The sequence below is a fragment of the Dreissena polymorpha genome, chromosome 9, assembly GCF_020536995.1.
Source record: "Dreissena polymorpha isolate Duluth1 chromosome 9, UMN_Dpol_1.0, whole genome shotgun sequence".
Classification (NCBI taxonomy): domain Eukaryota; kingdom Metazoa; phylum Mollusca; class Bivalvia; order Myida; family Dreissenidae; genus Dreissena; species Dreissena polymorpha.
In genome coordinates, this window is record NC_068363.1 from 90,791,449 (window position 1) to 90,815,439 (window position 23,991).

Sequence of the window (23,991 nt, forward strand, 5' to 3'; positions counted from 1 at the left end):
TGGGTACGTAACAAAATTTGGTTACGAACAAAATTTGGGTACGAAAACAAATTGGGTACGACAAATTTTGGGTACGAAAATAAATTTGGGGTACGGGGAAGTAGTACCGGTGGGAACTTGACCCATTCAGTGAAACTGCGAGGCGGGTTACATTCTCGATTAAATGTAAAAATAACTACATTTTGGGTTTTCTAAGCGTCACAGCGTTTGAAGGGCCACGTGGCAGTTTCGTGTCTGGTTTCTGTCCCGAATCTCTCGATACATTTGAAAGAGGACGGGAACCAAGCTGCCTTTACCTTTATCAATCATCATCAGCGAGGTATGCCGATTGAGAAAATTAAGCTATCTTTATCGGACTGGCTCGGCCTTTTACAAAGGTCGCCATTGTGAAGAATGTTTTCATGGTATGATAACTTAGACGAGCTGCTTCGCTGAAGCATCGTCAAAAATGACTTTAATATTGTACCAGTCATACATATTCCATTTCATTGAAAATTGCTTAAATATATTTGGAAAAGTAAAAACAATCTTTAAAAGGTATACGGTGTTCACAAACGAATAGCTTAAATCTCTACAAATGTACCTGTGTGAAAACCAGTTGGTTAACGTTTTAAAGATCGGTGTATGCCATTTAATGAGCACTACATTCTAAAGTGCTAACACGAACACCGTTTGCGATTTGAATAATCTCTGTACCTCTTCATAAAACGAACGTTTCAGGGAAAATGACACGGACCAAAACTAGATTCATGTTCGGCATTTCTTTCGGGCTGATTTTCGCTAACGTCGCTATCTCCTACATGACCGGTCACCTTACTCCCCGACCAACCCTTATGAGATCCCTGAAGAACGGGAACCAGGAGACGCAGTTGAGTTCCGAGTTGCGCAGCTTCCTGACACACGAGTACTTGGAGATTATCAGGGCGTTACTGCGGTCCGACGAGTTAACGGACGCGCATTTAAAGAACGGTACGTTTCGGTGGATACTCACGTGTTTAGTTGTTGTTGTTTTGTTATGATTTAGGGGAAGATGGTCCGCCTATCGTTAATTTGTGTCTTGGGGTTGCAGTTCCGCAGCTAGGTTTTGTAACCACGTGATTTTTGATAACTACTGCACATATAAATATGAAATTAAGTAATGCAAATGTTGATGGCATATATGGACTGTCATTGTTTTCATCGACGGTGAATATGAAAGCTCCTCACGATTCCTTTTTCCGATAGAAATAGTTCTTCTGTAAACGCAGTCACAACGTTCGTAGTATACCTTTTCATACGCTTTACTCCCCAAAAATAGAAAGTCGATGGAATAACCTATTAATGTTGATGTGAAATCTGTTTGTAGATTGCACGTTTTGTACTGTGAAAATGTTCAGGCCTACCGGCGGGAATAGATATATTCAAGTTGATTGGTCGCTTACAAAGGTCAGGCTAAGGTGAAAAGCTGGGGTAGACAGCTATGCCAAAATAGGAATTGCTTCTTTGCGCTAACACTGTTCAAACCTAGCAACCAGCGTATTAACTATAGTATGATTTTATCGTAGTTCAGATCGGGCATAAGAGGAGATTTTAGATAAAAACGACCTGTGGGGCGTCCGTTTCATACTGACACATGACCAGCCCCAAAAATCTTGACTCCAGAGCAACGGCCGTGCGTCGAACGTGGGCGAGGCGTTGTAACAAGCTTCTCTTCAGCTCGGTGACCAACGAGACGTTTCCTACTATCGGATTTGAATTGCCGGAAGGGCGCGATCATCTCACGGAAAAAACTATTAAAGCTTTTAAATACATATACGAGCACCATATCGACGACGCCGATTGGTTTATGAAGGCTGACGACGATACGTACGTTATTCTTGAAAATCTGAGATATTTCTTGTCCGGTCAAAATTCCAACGAGCCAATTTTCTTTGGCCAACATGTTAAAACGATTGTTAAACAGGGGCATTTCAGCGGCGGAGCAGGTTATGTGCTGAGCAAAGAAACACTACGCCGGATTGGCGCGAAAGGGAATGACGAAACAATCTGCAGGCAAGATGGCGGCGCGGAGGATGCGGAATTCGGGAAGTGTATGGAAACTCTGGGCGTAAAAGTTGGTAATTCTACCAATAAACTAGGGCGCAATAGATTCCACTGCTTTGATCCCGACACCCATCTCATGGGCGGTTATTCGGACTGGTACTACCAGTACGACGCAAATGGGGCAAAAAAGGTAACGTACCATGAAAATAGATCATCAAAGATCTTTCGACCTGTCTTAGTTACCACATAATCGTGTAGATTTACGTTTACTAGAAATATGTCCTTTAATTAAAGGCCCTGTAAAAGATAACTCGATAATGAATACAATTACATGACCAATTGATAGCCACACATGACGATATTTAGGAAGTGTTTATGATTGTTTTCAATGATTAAGGTTATGCATCATTCCATGCGATGTTCATTTAGGAAATATGCAGACAGTAAAAGGGATGTGATGGTTGTTCTAAAAAATATTTCCTTAAAGTGATAGTTTGGACTTTTTTTAACTGTTGAATTGAGCTAAAAAGAATTAACATGTGAAAAGAGTTAATTAAAATATGGTTACTGACCAATTATCTGCAACACATCTTGCTACCAGTTGTTTATAAAAATAAATTATATATTGGATATTCTTACGTGACTCACCCAGTCCTCTAAGCCGAAATGATCCGTAAAACAAAATTGTGTCTTTGTGTCGTATGAACGAATCTGCACTAAAACTAAATTTAGGTTCACATCGTACATGCATGATCAGTTGTCAAACGAAAGAACGGTTGATATTCAAATGCATTATTTTTATCTTTTCGGGATATGGTTTTAGTATGTTGATGTTGCATTAACACTTATAAGTGTATATGAAGTGAAAACACCACAAATTAACAACGGTTGCGATAGACACCTATAAACTGTTAGATGTCCATAATATCACTTTTAAACAAGTACATTATTGTCGGGACTTATGGTTTGCGCTCCGTCAGTCAGTCTGTCTGTCAGTCTGTCCGTCACACTTTTCTGGATCCTGCGATAACTTTAAAAGTTCTTAATATGTTTTCATGAAACTTCAAACATAGATAGATGGCAATATGGACATTATGCACGTCATTTCATGTTTTTCCTACGTCAAAAATTCTTGTTGCTATGGCAACAAATAGACTAGAAATAATGCTGAAAATGGTAGTTTTCTGGATCCTGCGATAACTTTAAAAGTTCTTTATATTTTTTCATGAAACTTGAAACATGGATTGATGGCAATATGGACATTATGCACGTCATTTCATTTTGTTCCTACGTAAACAATTATGGTTACTATGGCAACATATAAAAAAATCTGACAATGTTGGAATTTCTGACAATGGTGGAGCCGGTAGGGGACCATATTGCTTGGCAAGCTCTTGTTATATTAATTTTTGTGTAAGGCTATTATCACTCACGTTCGTTGAAGAGAATGCGAGTGTATTAACGAGAAGGTGAACAATCGGAACAGGAATATACATCATTCAAAATGTTTCACTGCGTGTGTGACTCAAAGCATCTCAACATATGTTGACCGGCTGATATCCTGCGTTTTTTGTTTTGTATTTTAACCGAAAAAGTACACTTAGTGTATTTTTTTATAATATATAATGAATAGATATATAATTTAAGGATTTAACAGAAATCTTTTAAATTGTGCAATCGTCACAATGTTTATAAAATAGTTTGTTATGATGATTCTTGGTAAAATAACCCTAAGAAACGCCCATCCTCACATATGTATTATTCGGTAAGTAGCAGTGTATCGAGGTCCTCTACTAAACATTTTTTAATCATGCCCTCTCCTTGGGGTAAAAACTTTGGGACAACGCCTAAGAATCAACTTATTGATGTACACTATTTACTTAATAGCAAATTAATTTTTTGAATATACATTGTACGACATTGTTAATTTTAAAATGTTATCATTGATAATTACATGCAAAATGATATAGTGACCATCACCATCAAATGAGCGTGACTATACCGCATATTGTCTTGGAAGTTGCATAGTTTTGTTTATAAAAATGAGGTATTCAGCTCTGGCTATATATTGTTTAGGAGAGATCGTTGTAAGGATTGCATATTTTTATTGCACATTTGGTTGTTTGTGTATCTGTGTTGGTATAAAGCGATAGAATGAGAGCATTGTGAATTTATACTTCCGCAAATTCTTTCTCAAAATCGTGCATCAATAAATTTAAAAACAAATCTATTATTTTGACATCGCTATATTCTTTGATTACTGTAATATGAATTTGTCGTTGTGTTAAATGCGAAGGACCTACAGATATGTACATATTTTTATTTAAATTGGCAGGAAGCTCAGAGTACGCCCCGCAAACCACAAGCATGCGCACAATAGTTGCCTTTTCTGGTTTTGCACATTGGTGATCAATGCTGCTAATACAGCTAATCTGGCGGCGTTCCTCACATTACAGCAAATAGACGATCGTATTAAGTCAGTAGACCATCTTGCACGGCAGACGAAGGTCATGTATGGAGTTTTGAACAATAGTGATCTTATGCAGTTCTTCGAAAATTCAAGGTTTGGTGTGTTATTACATTCATATTAAAACTCTGGATTTCCGTATACATTGATATTAAGTGTATGACTGTATGTTTACCGACTTAACTGTACAAACTTCATTTTAGAGACGACCCTTACGAGAGAATGTGGGCTTTTATGAAACTTAACGAGGATGTGTCTATTCTGTCTGAAAGAACGGTTGGGGTCAGCTTTGTGCTGGAGAAGGATAATTATGCCTACCTAGACGACGGTGTGATTAATGACTATAATGCGCAAAACACTGTAAACTGGAGTCAATCCAACAAAACTTCGGTGTAAAGCATTTTGGAATGGGATTTCCAAAGGGTGCCCCCTATCTCGGCGACATCAACCTTGCTTTACTGAAGCTCAAAGAACATCGAATTCTGGATTCGCTTCGGAAGAAGTATGAAAACAAATATAAGCGATAGGTTATTGAATAAAGTAGACAATATTACATTTTAACAATTATTATAAACATTGCTATTCTAGGTGGTGGTCTGCAGAATCCAATTGTTCGACCGAGGCAACTAAGACAAAAGTCAACGGCTTCCGAACTTAATATATCAAATATGTTCGGTGTATTTATTGTTCTTATTGGCTTCACTGTTCTTGCAGTTTTCTATGAATTATGCATTGTTGTTTGGACATTCATCCGCAAGCAGCAATCCAAAAAGATGGTTAACGTAATTTAATGTTGACAACACTTCATAACTGCATACTGCAAATGTTCATTATATTCAGAAAGTAAGTTATCGAAAACTAAGCCCTTCAATGCGTTTGAGAGGACTCGACGTATCCAAAATGTATTTGATCGTGTGAATCGTCCGTTAATTAGTTTATTTGACTCATTTTGATGGGAAACATATAGACTGTACAAATCATGGCTTGCACAAAAAAAATATCTTTCGCTTTAAATAACATTCTACCATAGAAAAAGCTTGGAAACTTGACGACATCTTGTTAAAGAACATGATATTAGAAATTGAACACATTGTCTTAATGCACAAACTACTTGTGATTACGAATTTTATGTATTTGTTCTAAATGTCACGAGGAACGTAACATGCACTCTTTTTGACGATGCTGCGAAGCATCGTCTAAGTTATCATACCATGAAAAAATTCTTCACAATGGAGACCTATGTAAAAGACCGAGCCAGTCCGATTGAGATAGCTCGATTTTTCTAATCGGCATACCTCGCTGTTTATCATTCATAAAGGTATAGGAAGCTCAGCTATAAATAGGACAGCATATTCTGGGAAAAAGATGTAATAATAGTTTGAAAACGTTAATTTTAAATCAGCTATATCCAATCTATTACATGTTTATATATCAATGAAACAACTATGCAATTTCTGTATTGTATTTGGCATTTGTCGAGATTCAGCAAATAAATTGCGAATTAAAACGTGTATTATTAACTTTCAACGCGATCATGAGTGTAAAGAAAACGAATTATTTCGAACCTGCCATTTGTAAACGTTGTAGCGACTATGGTATATAAACAATATAATAACAGTAATAAATCTGTGAAACTCGCACTTATGCGTGCTTTCTCATTTTGCATATTTTATAAACTTTTCAAACAGAAATTACAGAGCCACATAAGTGCACATACTATGTTTAATAATTCATTCGTATGTTGGGTATTGTTTGCTGTTATAAACACATAATAGGTCATATCGCGGAGATTTAGTTAACCTTACCATGTGTTCATGGGCGAACTCACGTATTCAAGTGCTCTTACGACTATGTGCTCATACCTCCTTTTGGAAATCATCATGAAATTATTCTATACTTAACGAACGAACATGTCTAAGCTTATTGAATTAGAGAAAACAATAATCAAAAGATATATTTCATGCACATGGGCATGTGAAATCACGTCCGTACACATAGCATCATTAACTTAGGAAAGGAAACAACGAAATATAAAGTTTGGTATGATATACATGTGAAATTAAAGAGCATGGTGTAATTAAAGAGCATGTCAAGTTTTGAATTTATATGCTGAAACGTAATGTTATTACCCACAAACGTTTTACTGTAACAGAACGTTTTCAAAGATAAGTGGTACAGAAAATACACGTCGATTATCTTTTTAAAGATATTTCTTGTTATATTTGATCGAGAATGTTACCCGCCTTACCGGGTTTCGTGGAATGGATCATGCACCCCACGGGTACTACTTCCCCGAACCCCCAATTTTTTTCGTACCCTACATTTTTCGCACCAAATTTTTTCCGTACCCAATTTTTTTTCGTTCCTGAATTTTTGCTCGTACCAAATATTTTTTCGTACCCAATTTTTTTTCTTACCCAATTTTGTTTCGTATCCAAATCTTTTCTCGTAGGCATTTTTTGGCATAATTTTTGTATCCAAAATTTTCGTACCCAATATTTTCCTACCGAAAATTTTCGTACTCACACAATTGTGGTGATGTAGATAAACTTAAATAGATGCTTTTATATCAATCCTTTTCATAAGCATCGTCACACCAGTACTGTCAGAACTTTGATTTTGTTTAGTGGAAACAGAGAAGAAATTGATTTTATTAATCTGATGAAAACGAAAAATGATATGACATTGAAGAAATTTGCATTCGTTATATATTACTAAATGCGAAAAGTATAAATATAAAACTATTCACAACCGATGCATGTATAACGCAACATGTCTGTATATTGTATTTTGGGCAGGTGGCCTTTAATTAAGAAATAAATTGTCTTGTCTTGTATTGTCTCGTCCAACCTCTGCAATCTGCTGTGTTTAGAGTTTTACAATAGCGAGAGTGAGAGTGGCAGTGAAGGGAGGCAGAGAGCGAGAATGAGATAGATAGCTACAGAGCAATGGAGAGTCAGTAAGAGCTAGGCATAGAGCGAACGTGAGAGAGATATAGACAGAGAAATGGAGAGTCAGTAAGAGCGAGGCAGAGAGCGAAGGTGAGAGAGATAGAAACAGAGAAATGGAGAGTCAGCTAGAGTGAGGCAGAGAGCGAAAGTGAGAGAGATAGAGACAGAGAAATGGAGAGTCAGTTAGAGTGAGGCAGAGAGCGGGAGTGAGAGGGATAGAGACAAGGAAAGAGAGCGAGAGTGAAAGAGATAGAGACAGGGAAATGGAGAGTCAGTTAGAGTGAGGCAGAGAGCGAAAGTGAGAGACATAGAGACAGAGAAATGGAGAGTCAGTTAGAGTGAGGCAGAGAGCGAGAGTGAGAGAGATAGAGACAGATATTGGAGAGTCAGTAAGAGCGAGGCAGAGAGTGAGAGTGAGAGAGATAGAGACAGATAAATGGAGAGTCAGTTAGAGTGAGGCAGAGAGCGGGAGTGAGGGAGATAAAGACAGGGAAATGGAGAATCAGTAAGAGCAAGGCAGAGAGCGAGAATGAAAGAGATAGTGACAGAGAAATGGAAAGACCAAGCAGGTGAAGAAAAGGGAGAAGAGGAAGAAGGAGAGAAATTTTCCGACAAAACGGTGTGCAGTTTTGTTCCGACGCGACGGTTTGTTTTGATCGGAGCCTTATAATTGCTTATTTTTGAAGGGTCCAATAATGTCATCGGACCAATAAACACTAAAACATATCATATATAAATCTTTAATTTTCGACTTTACAAGTGTCAAAAATAGTTATGCAGAGTTGTAGTAATTTTATAATAAATCATGCGTTACAGATTAATACGAAAACCGATATTTTTGTTTTATGGTTTCTTGTGATTTTTATTGAAAGCTATTTATTGAAAGACTTTAAAAATGCAGTAACTATATATATCAACATATGAACAATTTTAAAAACTAAATCGCTCTGGATTTTTACTCTCTATAAATATATATATTTATTTGAATGATTTTATTACATAATTATATATTAACGATATTATAATAACATTAATTTAATAAATGAACATATCTTAAGGGCTAACAACTAATTAAGGCCCTTATTTTAAATATCAAGTCTGCAGCTACGAACGATATTACAGTTTTTAACATACAAGTATCCGCACTAACTTTCTTTCAAATCAGTAGCATTACAATGTGCATACTATACTTATTAAGACAGTTCTTACCAGTCATCCGAAATTTCGAAAATCACATCAACTATATGCAATTTAACTTAATTTTTATGAAACTTCCACAATGCACAATAGCTTTAATGTTTCGAGCAATTTATTGTTAGCACCGATATTTGTTAAGTACAGTTTCACTTGAAGTGTAAAGTGTGTGTAATGTCGAACAGGTTTGCAACTGACTCTGGCTACCGACCACCGCGACAATCAGACCTGAAGATCACCCAACGTCGAGGAAATTAATCTGTGACAGAACGATCACATCTCAAACTCTGTGTGCAACGTGTACCGAATGATCTCGGTATTATTTTACTTTCAAAGTGTCCATGTCCCGTCAAAGACATGTAGCACTGTTGACCAATTGATTGCATATATGGTGGCGATCCTGTTCAACGTAGAATCCTTGGCGACTTCTAACTATGGACATAATCCAAACGTAAGGCGTTTGTTGTGCCCATATTAAAAAGCCTTATAATCGCCTATTAATTTTAGGTGTATACATTTCAGATGGATTATATTCTGTCAGAGGAAATACAATATACTGCAACATAGAATGTGCTTTTTTTCGTTGACTGTTCAATTCCTTTCTGATAAGAAACATTGGTTGTTTTTATTTTGTTATACGGGATGAAATACAAAGCTTGCAGATTTACAAACATCCACACATAGCTCTATAAGATTAACAGTCGACTGCCCATCGAGAAAAACAAAACGAACAATCATTTCCAGAGAATTTGAAACAAAAGTATAACAATGGAAACATCATGCAATATCTTAGTTTGTAATTTATTCAAGCATAAAATTGATGGTGAAAATGTCATTCAATGCATATTAAACAAAGAAAACAACACGACAGACAACCGAATTGTATTAAACAATTGAATTTGTGTGCCATAACATGATTTGTAAAAGGTAGCGTTTAGCCCAGAATAACGTACGTAGGTTAATATTTACATTTAAGTCAATTTAAATAATTCAATACAATACATACAGGTCAAAACTGTAATAAGACCAATGGAAGGCTTATGAATTTAACTATTTCAACGCGGAGGCTTTCCCTATTTACACGAAGTCGATGTCAGATGAATATTAATTAAAATGATGCACTTCGTTCTTACACAATTTACGAATGATGTATTGAGTAATTACATAATTATGTGGTTAGGTGTAATCCGAGCGACATAAATTGACAGGCCTTTATCAATAAACAATAAACAAAACATAAACTGTGCACGTTTGCTTCAAAACCAAAACAAATTGCACGATATAATCTGTAAAAACGTATTTCACGTATTTCACGTGATTTGTGAAAACTACAATTCACTATCAATCAAGTTTATAAACACATCAGAGGTAGCAGATCTGAGCATTACATTCGTATGGATTTACATCCGCAATCAGGTACATGATGTTGTTGATACATATTATTTATTAAACTGTAGAAATCCTTTTTAATATAGTTACTTGAACCGCTTGTACTAATAACTTATTAACTTTTGAAATTTAAACAGCTAGTTGGTTATTGAATACAAACTTATCATTACTTTTTGTGTTTTCTGATTGAAGTTGTTATGCTCCCCTTCGAAGAAGAGGGGGTTTATTGTTTTAAGCCTGTCTGTCTGTCATTGTATGTGTGTGTCTGCTCCAAAACTTTAACATTGGTCATAACTTTTGCAATATTGAAGATATCATTTTGATATTCGGCATGCATGTGTATCTCATAGAGCTGCACATTTTGAGTGGTGAAAGGTCAACGTCAAAGTCATCCTTCAAGGTAAAAGGTCAAATATATGAGGGGGAATAGTGTTTCACAAACACATCACTTTTTTCAATGTTATTTTGCATTTTTTGGTTGCCTGCCTGTTTGTGTTGTTACGCGTGTTTTGTTCAAATGTGTGATTTGAATGTTCGGTTCAAGCATTTAGTGCTAATTCATAGTACTTCAACTGGAATTATAACCAGATAGCAAGACATTGTGAACACAAAGCCTAAACATGCCGCATATTGTTTGTAGTCAGTATATTTTATTGTTACTATGCGTGTGTAAGTAGATTTGGAAATGTCTGTTTACGAAACCTAAATGAGATATTTTTCTGTATGGTTTCGTGGTTGTTTACATTGAACTAGACGAGACTGGTTTAATAAATTCCATATGAGCTAGTCAAAATACAACTTACAAGACCAAATTTTCGTAATACGGAACATGGGTATTTTTCAAAATGATCAAACAACCGATCATTACCGAATTCCAAGTCTCAAACTTCACGAGTAATTTAAAAAGCGGGATACGTCTACTGAATTACAGTTCGAGTTATGGAACTTGATCAGTGGCCTCACACACTGGACCCAAATACATTTGAGAAGTTCCAAGTAATACTTTTAGTAAAAACGGTGTACTAAGGTTGTTGACCTTTATTTTAACCAGTGCGTAAGGCAAATGCCGCCAAAAAGCCGACAATTTGGTGAGGGAAATAGCTCAAACTATTCGGTCAATAGTCGATCTAAAACGCATAGAATACACAATCAATTTCGCTTTTATTTCTTAAAAATCGGGTTAAAGCATTATTGCAACTACTATATCAATATCTACTACAAATATGTAAATGTTACCCATGTCTTCATGGTCTCCAAGAATAATCACGCGCAAATAACCATTAGCCTTTTTGCAGGACTATTCTTCCGTCTTGACTTATAACAATCCGGGTGAGGCTTGCGTGCAAGATGAAAATTAGGTTAAGGTTTGCTTGCAACAAGTACACATCCATGTAACTTCGACATATATTGTGCAAGCCTTTCAATGTTGTATGTTATTATTGTATCCTTAGCTGTTTGTTTGAATGATGAACAGCTTGGGAAAAGTAAAGCTTATATGGAACTGGTTCATATTAGTGCATTGTTTTCTTTTGTACAACCATAGTATTTTAGACTGTTTTTTTTTAATACACACGTAGTCGTTCAATGTATATATACCTATGTTAACACTTCTCTAATTAACAAGATATTGACAAAGGCGTTGGCTGCGGCATTAATATTAAATGCATATTTAAACCTGCTTCTTTATTTAAAATGTAAAATATCCGTTTGTTCAGATAAGGTATACTATCAGTTTAATTCGCATGCGATGTTCCGTTAGAATATTACTATAATTGTTGTTGTGTTGTTGTTGTTGTTGTTGTTGTTGTTGTTGTTTTCAAAGGGAAAATGAAAAAAAAGGTTTGAAGACCATATTCGATTAAGTATGTTATTTAATCCGAACAATGTAATGCAGAACATAGCGATTGAGTGAGGCAAGTCATGAAGCAGCTACGCGATCTCTTTATAATTCCACATTTTATCAGAAAAAATAACTGTAGATTTGTTTTAATGGAAACAACAACTTCCTTAAAGTAATGAATTTATTCCCTGTATATTTAATACATTTCGTTATGGAATTGTTTATGAGTTATACGAGAAACCAATCCTTACCTCCATTCAAAGTTATTCATGGATTTATTTTAAAAAACTAGCAATGCAGTGGCATTCAGTATTAAGTACATCATGCTATAAAGCATTTCAGGATCTAGCTTTAATATGGTGTAAATAAATGTCTACAACCGAAACAGGCCAAAGACAGTAACTGATTGTTATCAAGCCTGATGGAATCTTTCCTGCATAATGTATAAACACAAAACCTAACCGGTTATAAATTGTTTAAAGCAGAATTGAAAACCATCTTGTCAAAATTCTGACGTCTTTGCAAATTCGATCGTTTGCAAAGAACATTTATAGGCATTATTACTGCTTCAAAGATGATGACTAAATAAGCCATTTCGTTATTAAAGGCAAATAAGGGCCTTGGATGCAACTTACTTAAATTAGTAAAACAATTCTTCCGGACCGTATGTTAATGGAAAATAATAGGGATGACGTCAATTGACGAGAGGAAAAGATGCATAGCCGTCCGTTCAAGCTAAAGGAAAATACAACTTCAAAACAAAACGGCCACGATTATTTGAAACGGATCTGAACTATTCTGACCTGGTAACTATCCCAATGTCGGTTTACAAATTATTACAGCTGGTGGTCACAAAAACTCACACAGAATAGGTATTGCTAAGATGATCGAACTCATTAGGGCTAAGACACGAAGGCATTGTTAAAGGAAGTGATAAGAACGATCTCTAAAGAAGGCTAAAATAGATATATGATGTACTTAGAACAAATGCAATAAATGTTTAAAATAAATTGACTTGATATTATTAAATAGACGACGCATGTACCAACAGGAAAACAGTATAATTGCACTACTTCAACATGCCATTTACTGTTTAAGAGATATCAAAGTACTGACAGTTCTGGTGTGGCGATGCTTTAGAAGATGATGGATATAAAAGCATCAATTTAAGTTTATCTACATCACCAATATTGTGTATGTGGGAACGAAAATTTTGGCTACGAAAAAAAATGGGTACGAAAGTTTTGGGTACGAAAATATGATGCCAAAAAACCTAATGGGTACAATTACAACTTTGGGTATGAAAAAAAATTTGGTACGAAAAAACAAAATGGGTATGAAGACAAATTTGGGTACGTAACAAAATTTGGTTACGAACAAAATTTGGGTACGAAAACAAATTAAGTACGACAAATTTTGGGTACGAAAATTAATTTGGGGTACGGGGAAGTAGTACCGGTGGGAACTTGACCCATTCAGCGAAACTGGGAGGCGGGTTACATTCTCGATCAAATGTAAAAATAACTACATTTGGGGTTTTCCAAGCGTCACAGCGTTTGAAGGGCAACGTGGCAGTTTCGTGTCTGGTTTCTGTCCCGAATCTCTCGATACATTTGGAAGAGGACGGGAACCAAGCTGCCTTTACCTTTATCAATCATAATCAGCGAGGTATGCCGATTGATAAAATTAAGCTAACTTTATCGGACTGGCTCGGCCTTTTACAAAGGTCGCCATTGTGAAGAATGTTTTCATGGTATGATAACTTAGACGAGCTGCTTCGCTGAAGCATCGTCAAAAATGACTTTAATATTGTACCAGTCATACATATTCCATTTCATTGAAAATTGTTTTAATATATTTGGAAAAGTAAAAACAATCTTTAAAAGGTATACGGCGTTCACAAACGAATAGCTTAAATCTCTACAAATGTACCTGTGTGAAAACCAGTTGGTTAACGTTTTAAAGATCGGTGTATGCCATTTAATAAGCACTACATTCTAAAGTGCTCACACGTAAAACAGTTTGCGATATGAATAATCTTTGTACCTCTTCATAAAACGAACGTTTCAGGGAAAATGACACGGACCAAAACTAGATTCATGTTCGGGCTGATTTTCGCTTACGTCGCTATCTCCTACATGACCGGTCACCTTACTCCCCGACCAACCCTTATGAGATCCCTGAAGAACGGGAACCAGGAGACGCAGTTGAGTTCCGAGTGGCGCAGCTTCTTGACACACTTGGAGACGATCAGGGCGTTACTGCGGTTCGACGAGTTCACGGACGCGCATTTAAAGAATGGTACGTTTCGGTGGATACTGACGTGTTTAGTTGTTGTTGTTTTGTTAACCAGGTTTTCCGAAGGAAAAAATGGTTATTAGATTGGCAAATGCGGGCGGGCTGGCTGGCTGGCTGGCTGGCGGGCTGGCTGGCTGGCTGGCGGGCTGGCGGAACAAGCTTGTCCGGGCCATAACTATGTCGTTCATTGTCAGATTTTAAAATCATTTGGCACATTTGTTCACCATCATTGGACGGTGTGTCGCGCGAAATAATTACGTCGATATCTCCAAGGTCAAGGTCACACTTTGAGTTCAAAGGTCAAAAATGGCCATAAATGAGCTTGTCCTGGCCATAACTATGTCATTCATTGTGAGATTTTAAAATCATTTGGCACATTTGTTCACCATCATGGTACGGTGTGTCGCACGAAAGAATCACGTCAATATCTCCAATGTCAAGGTCGCCACGACTAAAAATAGATTATTTTTTTTAAACAAACTTACAAAGGGGGTTAATTTTGTTTGTTCGTTTCAAAAGTTCAGTTTGAGTTTTCTCCCTTTATCAGATTTTTTTTCACAATGAAAACCTGGTTTTGTGACAATTTTGTCCCTTGTTATGATTTAGGGGAAGATGGTCAGCCTATCGTTAATTTGTGTCTTGGGGTTGCAGTTCCGCTGCTAGGTTTTGTAACAACGTGATTTTTGATAACTACTGCACATATAAATATGAAATTAAGTAATGCAAATGTTGATGGCATATATGGACTGGTCAATGTTTTCATCGACGGTGAATATGAAAGCTCCTCACGATTCCTTTTTCCGATAGAAATAGTTCTTCTGTAAACGCAGTCACAACGTTCGTAGTATCCCTTTTCAAACGCTATACTCCCCAAAAATAGAAAGTCGATGGAATAACATATTAATGTTAATGTGAAATCTGTTTGTAGATTGCACGTTTTGTACTGCGAAAATGTTCAGGCCTACCGGCGGGAATTGATATATTCAAGTTGATTGGTCGCTTACAAAGGTCAGACTAAGGTGAAAAGATGGGGTAGACAGCTACGCCGAAATAGGAATTGCTTCTATGCGCTAACACTGTTCAAACCTAGCAACCAGCGTATTAACTATAGTATGATTTTATCGTAGTTCAGTTCTGGCATAAGAGGAGTTTTTAGATAAAAACGACCTGTGGGGCGTCCGTTTCATACTGACACATTCATGGGTTAACATTATAAAATATAAGCAATATATCGACATGTATTATATACCTGTTTAATGCTTTTAACAAAATACAGGTTGTTTCAATCGTTCAAATAAAAAATCCCGTATTACGCTACTCGCTGTTTCCAATTCCGTATTACCATACTAGCCGGACTACTTCGACCCATTTAATGACGTCACATTACGCGCACCGAAAATAGAAATATTTTATATAACGAAATATATTAGGTAGTACATCGTGCGATGTCATTTCTGCGACGAAACACAATATTTTTATCTAAACTCTATGGAATTTAAGGACCTGTCGGACGTGGTGTTTTTTAACAGTAAACTATTTGTTAAAAATATCGAACGAATTCAAAACGTATTTTGGAGTGTGTGTTTATCATGCATAAATGTATAAGAATACAATAAAATAGTGTGGTTTAAACTAAGTTTCGATAAAGACATGGAAGATAGAAGTGGAATTGCATATTGTTTCAACGTTTTTGTTATAAACATCGGATTAAAGTTGTTAACTTAATTGTTATAAACATTGGATTAACGATTGCATTAAGGTAAGCGTGTCGGAAACCTGTGTTTTCCCGGTTCGAATGTTTACACGTTAATTTACATAAACTGTATTCATACGCGTCTTAAATAAATTATGGCGTACCGTTTTAGTCATTGTTTTGTCAGTTTTGTTAAAGTAAAATTACAATTGTTAACTGTTTTCGTTAGTTGTTGTATATAATAAAAGGAGTATTACGCTAGTCAATTGTTCCAAGAGTTTGTATCACTCTCGTGGCTTGTGCTATTTCGTATCACACTCGAGGCTCCGCCTTTATGTGATACGTCATCACACAAGCCACTCGAGGGATACAAACTCTTGGAACAATTGACTAGCGTAATATTCCGTATGTATTGCAATATATGCATGCAATAATCTTGTTTAATTGTATGTATGATAGATTTGTATAAACTTTTGATAATGTATAATTTATTATCATGAATGCACGTCTTACATTAGTTTGTGTAAGCTATTGTTGATATTGCTTCATTAAAGGTGTCGTCATTTTGGAATAATATTCGAACAATCTCCCTGTTTAAATCACTCTAGTGCCGCACGTTTTTTATGTCCCCCACTTTAGTATTAGGGGACATATTGTTTTTGCCCTGTCTGTTGGTTGGTTGGTCTGTTTGCGCCAACTTTAACATTTTACAATAACTTTTGCTATATTGAATATAGCAACTTGATATTTGGCATGCATGTGTATCTCATGGAGCTGCACATTTTGAGTGGTGAAAGGTCAAGGTCATCCTTCAAGGTCAGAGATCAAATATATGTGGCCAAAATCGCTCATTGTATAAATACTTTTGCAATATTTAAGATAGCAACTTGATATTTAGCATGCATGTGTATCGCATGGAGCTGCACATTTTGAGTGGTGAAAGGTCAAGGTCAAGGTCATCCTCCAAGGTCAGAGGTCAAATATATGTGGCCCAAATCGCTTATTTTATGAATACTTTTGAAATATTGAAGATAGCAACTTGATATTTGGCATGCGTGTGTATATCATGGAGCTGCACAATTTGAGTGGTGAAAGGTCAAGGTCAAGGTCATTCTTCAAGGTCAGAGGTCAAATATATGTGGCCCAATCGCTTATTTTATGAATACTTTTGCAATATTGAAGATAGCAACTTGATATTTGGCATGCATGTGTATCTCATGGAGCTGCAAATTTTGAGTGGTGAAAGGTCAAGGTCAAAGTCATCCTTCAAGGTCAAATATATGGGTCAAAATTGCTCATGTAATGTCACTTCTGCAATATTGAAGCTAGCAATTTTATATTTGAAATGCATGCGTATCTCATGGAGCTGCACATTTTGAGTGGTGAAGGGTCAAGGTCAATGTCATCCTTCAAGGTCGAACGTCATATAGGGGGACATTGTATTTCACAAACGCATCTTGTTGTCAATTCAGCTGAGGTGTCATAGAAAAATAAAGTGCGTTCGCTTTTTGGTCTATTTGTTGCAGTGCCATCAACATGCGGTAAAGCATAGTTGTAGCTCAGCGCCAAAGTACTTTTTGATCGACAAAAGCGTTGTTTTAGAACACCTGATGTGTAAACGGTACACACTTTGAAATGTTTGGTACAACTTCACTTCGACATGTCTGAGGATATTCATTTACACAATCATCATGCATTCCATTTTCGAAACCATCATTTAAACCACCACAACCACAATCATCAATGTAATCATCATCACCATTAGCAATATTATTTTTATCCTCATACTTAATATCATAATGATGATTATGATGATGATGATGATGATGATGATGATGATGATGATGATGATGATGATGATGATGATGATGATGATGATGATTATGAGTATGATGATGATGATGATGATGATGATGATGATGATGATGATGATGATGATGATGATAACGATGACGATGACGATAAAGATGACGATGACGATGATGATGATGATGATGATGATGATGATGATGATGATGATGATGATGATGATGATGATGATGATGATGATGATGATGAACACACACTTTGCTGGTATTACAGAGGACGATGAAGCGCGACGACTGGAAAGTGAGGTACGCGTGCTGTGTTGGATCATGACCAGCCCCAAAAATCTTGACTCCAGAGCAACGGCCGTGCGCCGAACGTGGGCGAGGCGTTGTAACAAGCTTCTCTTCATCAGCTCGGTGACCAACGAGACGTTTCCTACTATCGGCATTGAATTGCCGGAAGGGCGCGATCATCTCACGGGAAAAACTATTAAAGCTTTTAAATACATATACGAGCATCATATCGACGACGCCGATTGGTTTATGAAGGCTGACGACGATACGTACGTTATTCTTGAAAATCTGAGATATTTCTTGTCCGGTCAAAATTCCAACGAGCCAATTTTCTTTGGCCACCATTTTAAAACGATTGTTAAACAGGGTTATTTCAGCGGCGGAGCAGGTTATGTGCTGAGCAAAGAAGCACTACGCCGGTTCGGCGCGAAAGGGAATGACGAAACCATCTGCAGGCAAGATGGCGGCGCGGAGGATGCGGAATTCGGGAAGTGTATGGAAACTCTGGGCGTAAAAGTTGGTAATTCTACCGATAAACTAGGGCGCAATAGATTCCACTGCTTTGATCCCGACACCCATCTCATGGGCGGTTATCCGGACTGGTACTACCAGTACGACGCAAATGGGGCAAAAAAGGTAACGTACCATGAAAAAAGCTCATCAAAGATCTTTCGACCTGTCTAAGTTACCACATAATCGTGTAGATTTACGTTTTCTAGAAATATGCCCTTTAATTAAAGGCCCTGTAAAAGATAACTCGATAATGAATACAATTACATGACCAGTTGATAGCCACACATGACGATATTTAGGAAGTGTTTATGATTGTTTTCAATGATTAAGGTTATGCATCATTCCGTGCGATGTTCATTTAGGAAATATGCAGACAGTAAAAGGGATGTGATGGTTGTTTCAAATAACATTTCCTTAAAGTGATATTATGGACTTTTTTAACTGTTGAATTGAGCTGAAAAGAATTAACATGTCAAAAGAGTTAATTAAAATGTGGTAACTGACCAATTATCTGCAACTCATTTTGCTACCAGTTGTTTATAAAAATATATTTTAGATTTGATATTCTTACGTAACTCACCCAGTCCTCTAAGCCGAAATGATCCGTAAAACAAAATTGTGTCTTTGTGTCGTATGAACGAATCTGCACTAAAACTAAATTTAGGTTCACATCGTACATGCATGTTCAGTTGTCAAACGAAAGAACGGTTTAAATGCATTATTTTTATCTTTCCGGGATATGGTTTTAGTATGTTGATGCTGCATTAACACTTATAAGTGTATATGAAGTGAAAACACCAAAAATTAACAACGGTTGCGATAGACACCTATAAACTGTTAAATGTCCATAATATCACTTTAAAACAAGTACATTATTGGCGGGACTTATGGTTTGCGCTCCGTCAATCAGTCTGTCTGTCAGTCTGTCCGTCACACTTTTCTGGATCCTGCGATAACTTTAAAAGTTCTTAATATTTTTTCATGAAACTTCAAACATGGATAGATGGCAATATGGACATTATGCACGTCGTTTCATGTTGTTTCTACGTCAAAAATTCTTGTTGCTATGGCAACAAATAGACTAGAAATACTGCTGAAACTGGTGGTTTTCTGGATCCTGCGATAACTTTAAAAGTTCTTCATATTTTTCATGAAACTTGAAACATGGATAGATGGCAATATGGACATTATGCACGTCATTTCATTTTGTTCCTACGTAAAAAATTCTGGTTGCTATGGCAACAAATAAAAAAAATCTGACAATGGTGGAATTTCTGACAATGGTGGAGCCGGTAGGGGACCATATTGCTTGGCAATCTTTTGTTATATTAATTTTTGTGTAAGGCTATTATCACTCACGTTCGTTGAAGAGAATGCGAGTGTATTAACGAGAAGGTGGACAATCGGAACAGGAATATACATCATTAAAAATGTTTCACCGCTTGTGTGACTCAAAGCATCTCAACATATGTTGACCGGCTGATAGCCTGCGTTTTTTGTTTTGTATTTTAACCGAAAAAGTACACTTAGTGTATTTTTTTTATAATATATAATGAATAGATGTATAGTTTAAGGATTTAACAGAAATCTTTTAAATTGTGCACTGTTTTTAAAATAGTTTGTTATGATGATTCTTGGTAAAATAACCCTAAAAACGCCCATCCTCAGATAGGTATTATTCGGTAAGTAGCAGTGTATCGCGGTCCTCTACAAAACATTTTTAATCATGCCCTCTCCTTGGGGTAAAAACTTTGGGACAACGCCTAAGGATCAACTTATTGATGTACACTATTTACTTAACAGCAAAGTAATTTCTTGAACTTACATAGTACGAAATTGTTTATTTTAAAATGTTGTCATTGATTATTACATGCAAAATTATATTGTGACCATCACCATCAAATGAGCGTATCTATACCGCATATCGTCTTGGAAGTTGCATAGTTTTGTTTATAAAAATGAGGTATTCAGCTCTGGCTATATATTGTTTAGGAGAGATCGTTGTAAGGATTGCATATTTTTATTGCACATTTGGTTGTTTGTGTATCTGTGTTGGTATAAAGCGATAGAATGAGAGCATTGACATGTCTTAATGTGAAAAATAATTTTGTGAGATCGTACATGAAACGATATTTTTCATTTACAATGTTCAATGTAGAGGATAGTGTTCTCTTCATCCGAGACACCTTATAGTGTAAATCATTCAAAAGACGATGGACACATGAAATTCCTTTCTGCTTGACTTCGACAAAGTTCGCACAACAAAAATCATATGATGAACTACAAAGTTATGGTCCTTTAAATTATATTTGTTATTTTAAAACATTCAAATCAATATATGTAACTTGGTTAATTTGCCACTCGAAGCTGTGAAATTCAGATCATATTCAATTGCCATTTTGTCAGAAATTGTATAGTAATTGAATCAGTGTTCTGAAGCATATATATTATTATCTTGTTATTTATTTTAATTATGTTTTTAGGGTCGAGATAGCATCAGCGACTATACTATTTCCTTCCATTACGTGACGCCGGAAAAAATGAACGCCCTGGAGTTCTACATCTACCATTTGAGACCGTACGGTCTAAAGTCGGGTAAACAGGAGTTGAACCAGGACTGGGGCAGCTAGAGTTAAATGGAAAATTTGTATTTAAACAATATTAACTATTTTATGTAGCGTAAGATAAGTTTTTACAAAAATTATATTTTGCAAACAATTGTTAATAAAGAACTATTCATTTCATATATAAAAAAAATATCCTATGCTATGTTAAGATGGAAAGAAATCGAGTTGAAAGGCATTGGGAATATGTGCATGTGGATAAACACACACTATGCCGGTATTGCATATCAAACACACAGAGCGATCGCAAGATAAACAGAAATTGGAATAATTTCACTATGGTTTGTGAATAATAAGATCACACATGTTAAGAACAAGATCACATATTCATTCGTGTAAAACATAAACATAGCGAAAAAAATATGAACCATCTGGTCATGCCACACTTTAAAATAAACGGTCCATAGTCAATGACTCGAAATCCAAAATGCATCGCGCCAACCATATTGACGACTTACAGTCAAACATATCCGATAGTTCGCAACGTTTAACTTCCATGTATCTGAACACGGTATCGACCATTTTATATAAGTGAACATGAATATACGTTGTTATTGTTACTAGCGACAAGGTCAAGAAACAAAAATATTATATGCTATCACAGCTTGTCCTCAACATAAATATTGATGCTATTACTTCTTTAGTTTGCCTAAAGTTTTCTTTTTATGAAAAAGAAGTTCAATTGCTGTAATCTTATAATTATGAACAAATCTAATGACGCTGCCATATCTCTTTGGCTTTTGAACAATGAACCTTTGCATCGCATCGGCGAAATATTTGAATAAAAACAATTTAAACATGTTCTAGTCACGGCATTCGTTTTTTGTTTGCTAAACTGTGGCAGAACAGTGTTGTTATAAATACCATGTGCTATGACCTCCTGTCCTTAATGTATCATGAACTAACGATTTTTTAAACATTCGTTATTGATGAAAAACGATTGCGTGAATACTTTTTAGGGTTTAAGAAAGCATTTTATATTTGCTTTAATGAATAACTCTGACAATTATATTTTTAAGATTTTTTTCGAAACAAGGGGTTGCGAACTTTAAAATAATGTTATTGGTTTTCTATACAAAAACTGGAACTTTGAGAATACTGAATAAAATGCATACATTCTACAAAAGATGTATAATTCTGAGGTTTATTCTTAAAAATCTATCTTATTTAATATATATTAATACCACGTTTGAAAAGAAAATTGATAGATAATGATGTTTAAGTTAAAATGAAATATTTCAATAAGTTCATAGCCTATTTTCAAGCATAGTCAGCCACTGAAGTGCTCATTGACTTTTTAAACTGAATGAAAACATTTTCAAAAAAAGTTAGACATCTAATATATTAACAACAGAATAAAGGCAAAGTAATTGACATATCAGTTACTTCCTTAGTAAAATGACAATTCTAGGAAGGCACTCTAGCAATCCTGTGATTAATTAATATTTTTCTATCAATCTGTTATGTCATTATATTTCTATGAAAACATATAAATTTTGTATTTTATTTTATAAATTTGTATTGCAATATGCTTATAAAGAGCAACATACTAATTAAAAGTGAATATTTTGACAATTATTGGCATTGTATTTTACATGTGAATAACATTTAGCTAAACTTTTACCTAAGGCTATTTTTTCTAACTATATATACAATTAACATATTGTTTACTAAAAATTATGTCATATTTATCTTTAAATAAAAAGTAATAACTGAAGATGTATTAGATATGTGTCATGATTTCCAACATTAGTTGGTGTTCAAAGCTATATGAATTTATGAAACTATCAAAAAAGTATAAACTAAAATACGTTTTTTTTTCATATTTAATGCGCTAAATAAAGAGTACCTGACGAACCTCAAGGTGAAATAACTTTAGTCATTTTCTTATTGATATACAACAAGAAAGTGGTAAAACCTTTGCGAAAACATAAGACATTTGACAAAAACTTGTCTGGTGATATTTGCCGCGTGGTTACGGAAAAAAACGATCGTCGGTTTCCGAAAAACGGAATGTCGCGGTTTTCCGAAAAACAAAATGACTTTACCCAAAGATTTTAAAGTAACTTACTTTAACTAGTTGATAATGTATGATTTTGCTTCGTGTTTGATAGAGTGACAACTTCAAGACCGTTACACTTGAAATATGATAGCTATTCTGTCCTTTGGCCTATGGCTGTCAATATATATGAACGATTGGTAATTTCCGTAACCACTCGGACAATTTTAGCAGACACAAAATGTAATCAAACTCTTATGTTATCCACTTATATTCTACCACTTTCTTGGCGTTTAGCAATAAATAAATTATGTTCAAGTAATAGAACATTGTGTCAGTAAGGATCACTGTCCATAACCACTTAAACAAAGATTTGAAATTGTCGGTTTACAATTTTTTGTTGTTGCAATTAGCTTGCATGCATCATGAAATTAAATGTTCTGCTAGTTTAGTGCTTCGACTTTCTTAATTATGTTATTTCGGACTGTTTAATCCAATCTGAAAAAAACACACTTATGCATCTATAACACCCTTGTAAAGCGAGGTAAAAAGGAGCGACTTCTTGTGCCGATTTGACCATGGGCCGAAATCGGACCAAGGAAGAACCCCCACTCCATATTACATACGACTGAACACCAATACCTGAGTCGGCAAAATACAAAAATGTCTTCATGTCATAGGTTTAACATCTCGTGTATAATTTAATTTTCTTCACGTTCCTCCATAACGACCTTGCTCAGAACCTGTACACACATTTCACATTCCCGATCAGGCGATATGCCGATATCGTTTTAAGAGCCTTTACGTATGGCTTGGCAACACCGCCCTGCCAATCAGCTATACTACTAAATGCTTTCCATATCGGATTATACAGGTCTTAAAAAAATAAGTACACGTGA

At 35.7% G+C, this 23,991-nt stretch overlaps 2 protein-coding genes across 2 annotated transcripts; both read left to right on the forward strand.

Annotated features, from left to right (window-relative positions):
- Positions 1–800: 800 nt before the first annotated feature.
- LOC127846256 (glutamate receptor ionotropic, kainate 2-like) lies at positions 801–7,418 on the forward strand. Its single transcript, XM_052377425.1, is given in 9 exon segments — positions 801–969; positions 1,642–1,699; positions 1,954–2,187; positions 4,358–4,585; positions 4,693–4,838; positions 4,841–4,991; positions 5,078–5,104; positions 5,106–5,202; positions 7,362–7,418. Coding segments are annotated over 9 exon segments (1,167 nt in total).
- Positions 7,419–9,928: 2,510 nt separating this feature from the next.
- LOC127845472 (glycoprotein-N-acetylgalactosamine 3-beta-galactosyltransferase 1-like) lies at positions 9,929–23,539 on the forward strand. The gene is made up of 4 exons (XM_052376401.1): positions 9,929–10,050; positions 13,934–14,164; positions 17,937–18,592; positions 20,953–23,539. The coding sequence occupies exons 1-4, from the start codon at positions 10,029–10,031 to the stop codon at positions 21,097–21,099; spliced, it is 1,056 nt and encodes a 351-aa protein (XP_052232361.1). The 5' UTR covers positions 9,929–10,028; the 3' UTR covers positions 21,100–23,539.
- The last annotated feature ends 452 nt before the right edge of the window (positions 23,540–23,991 follow it).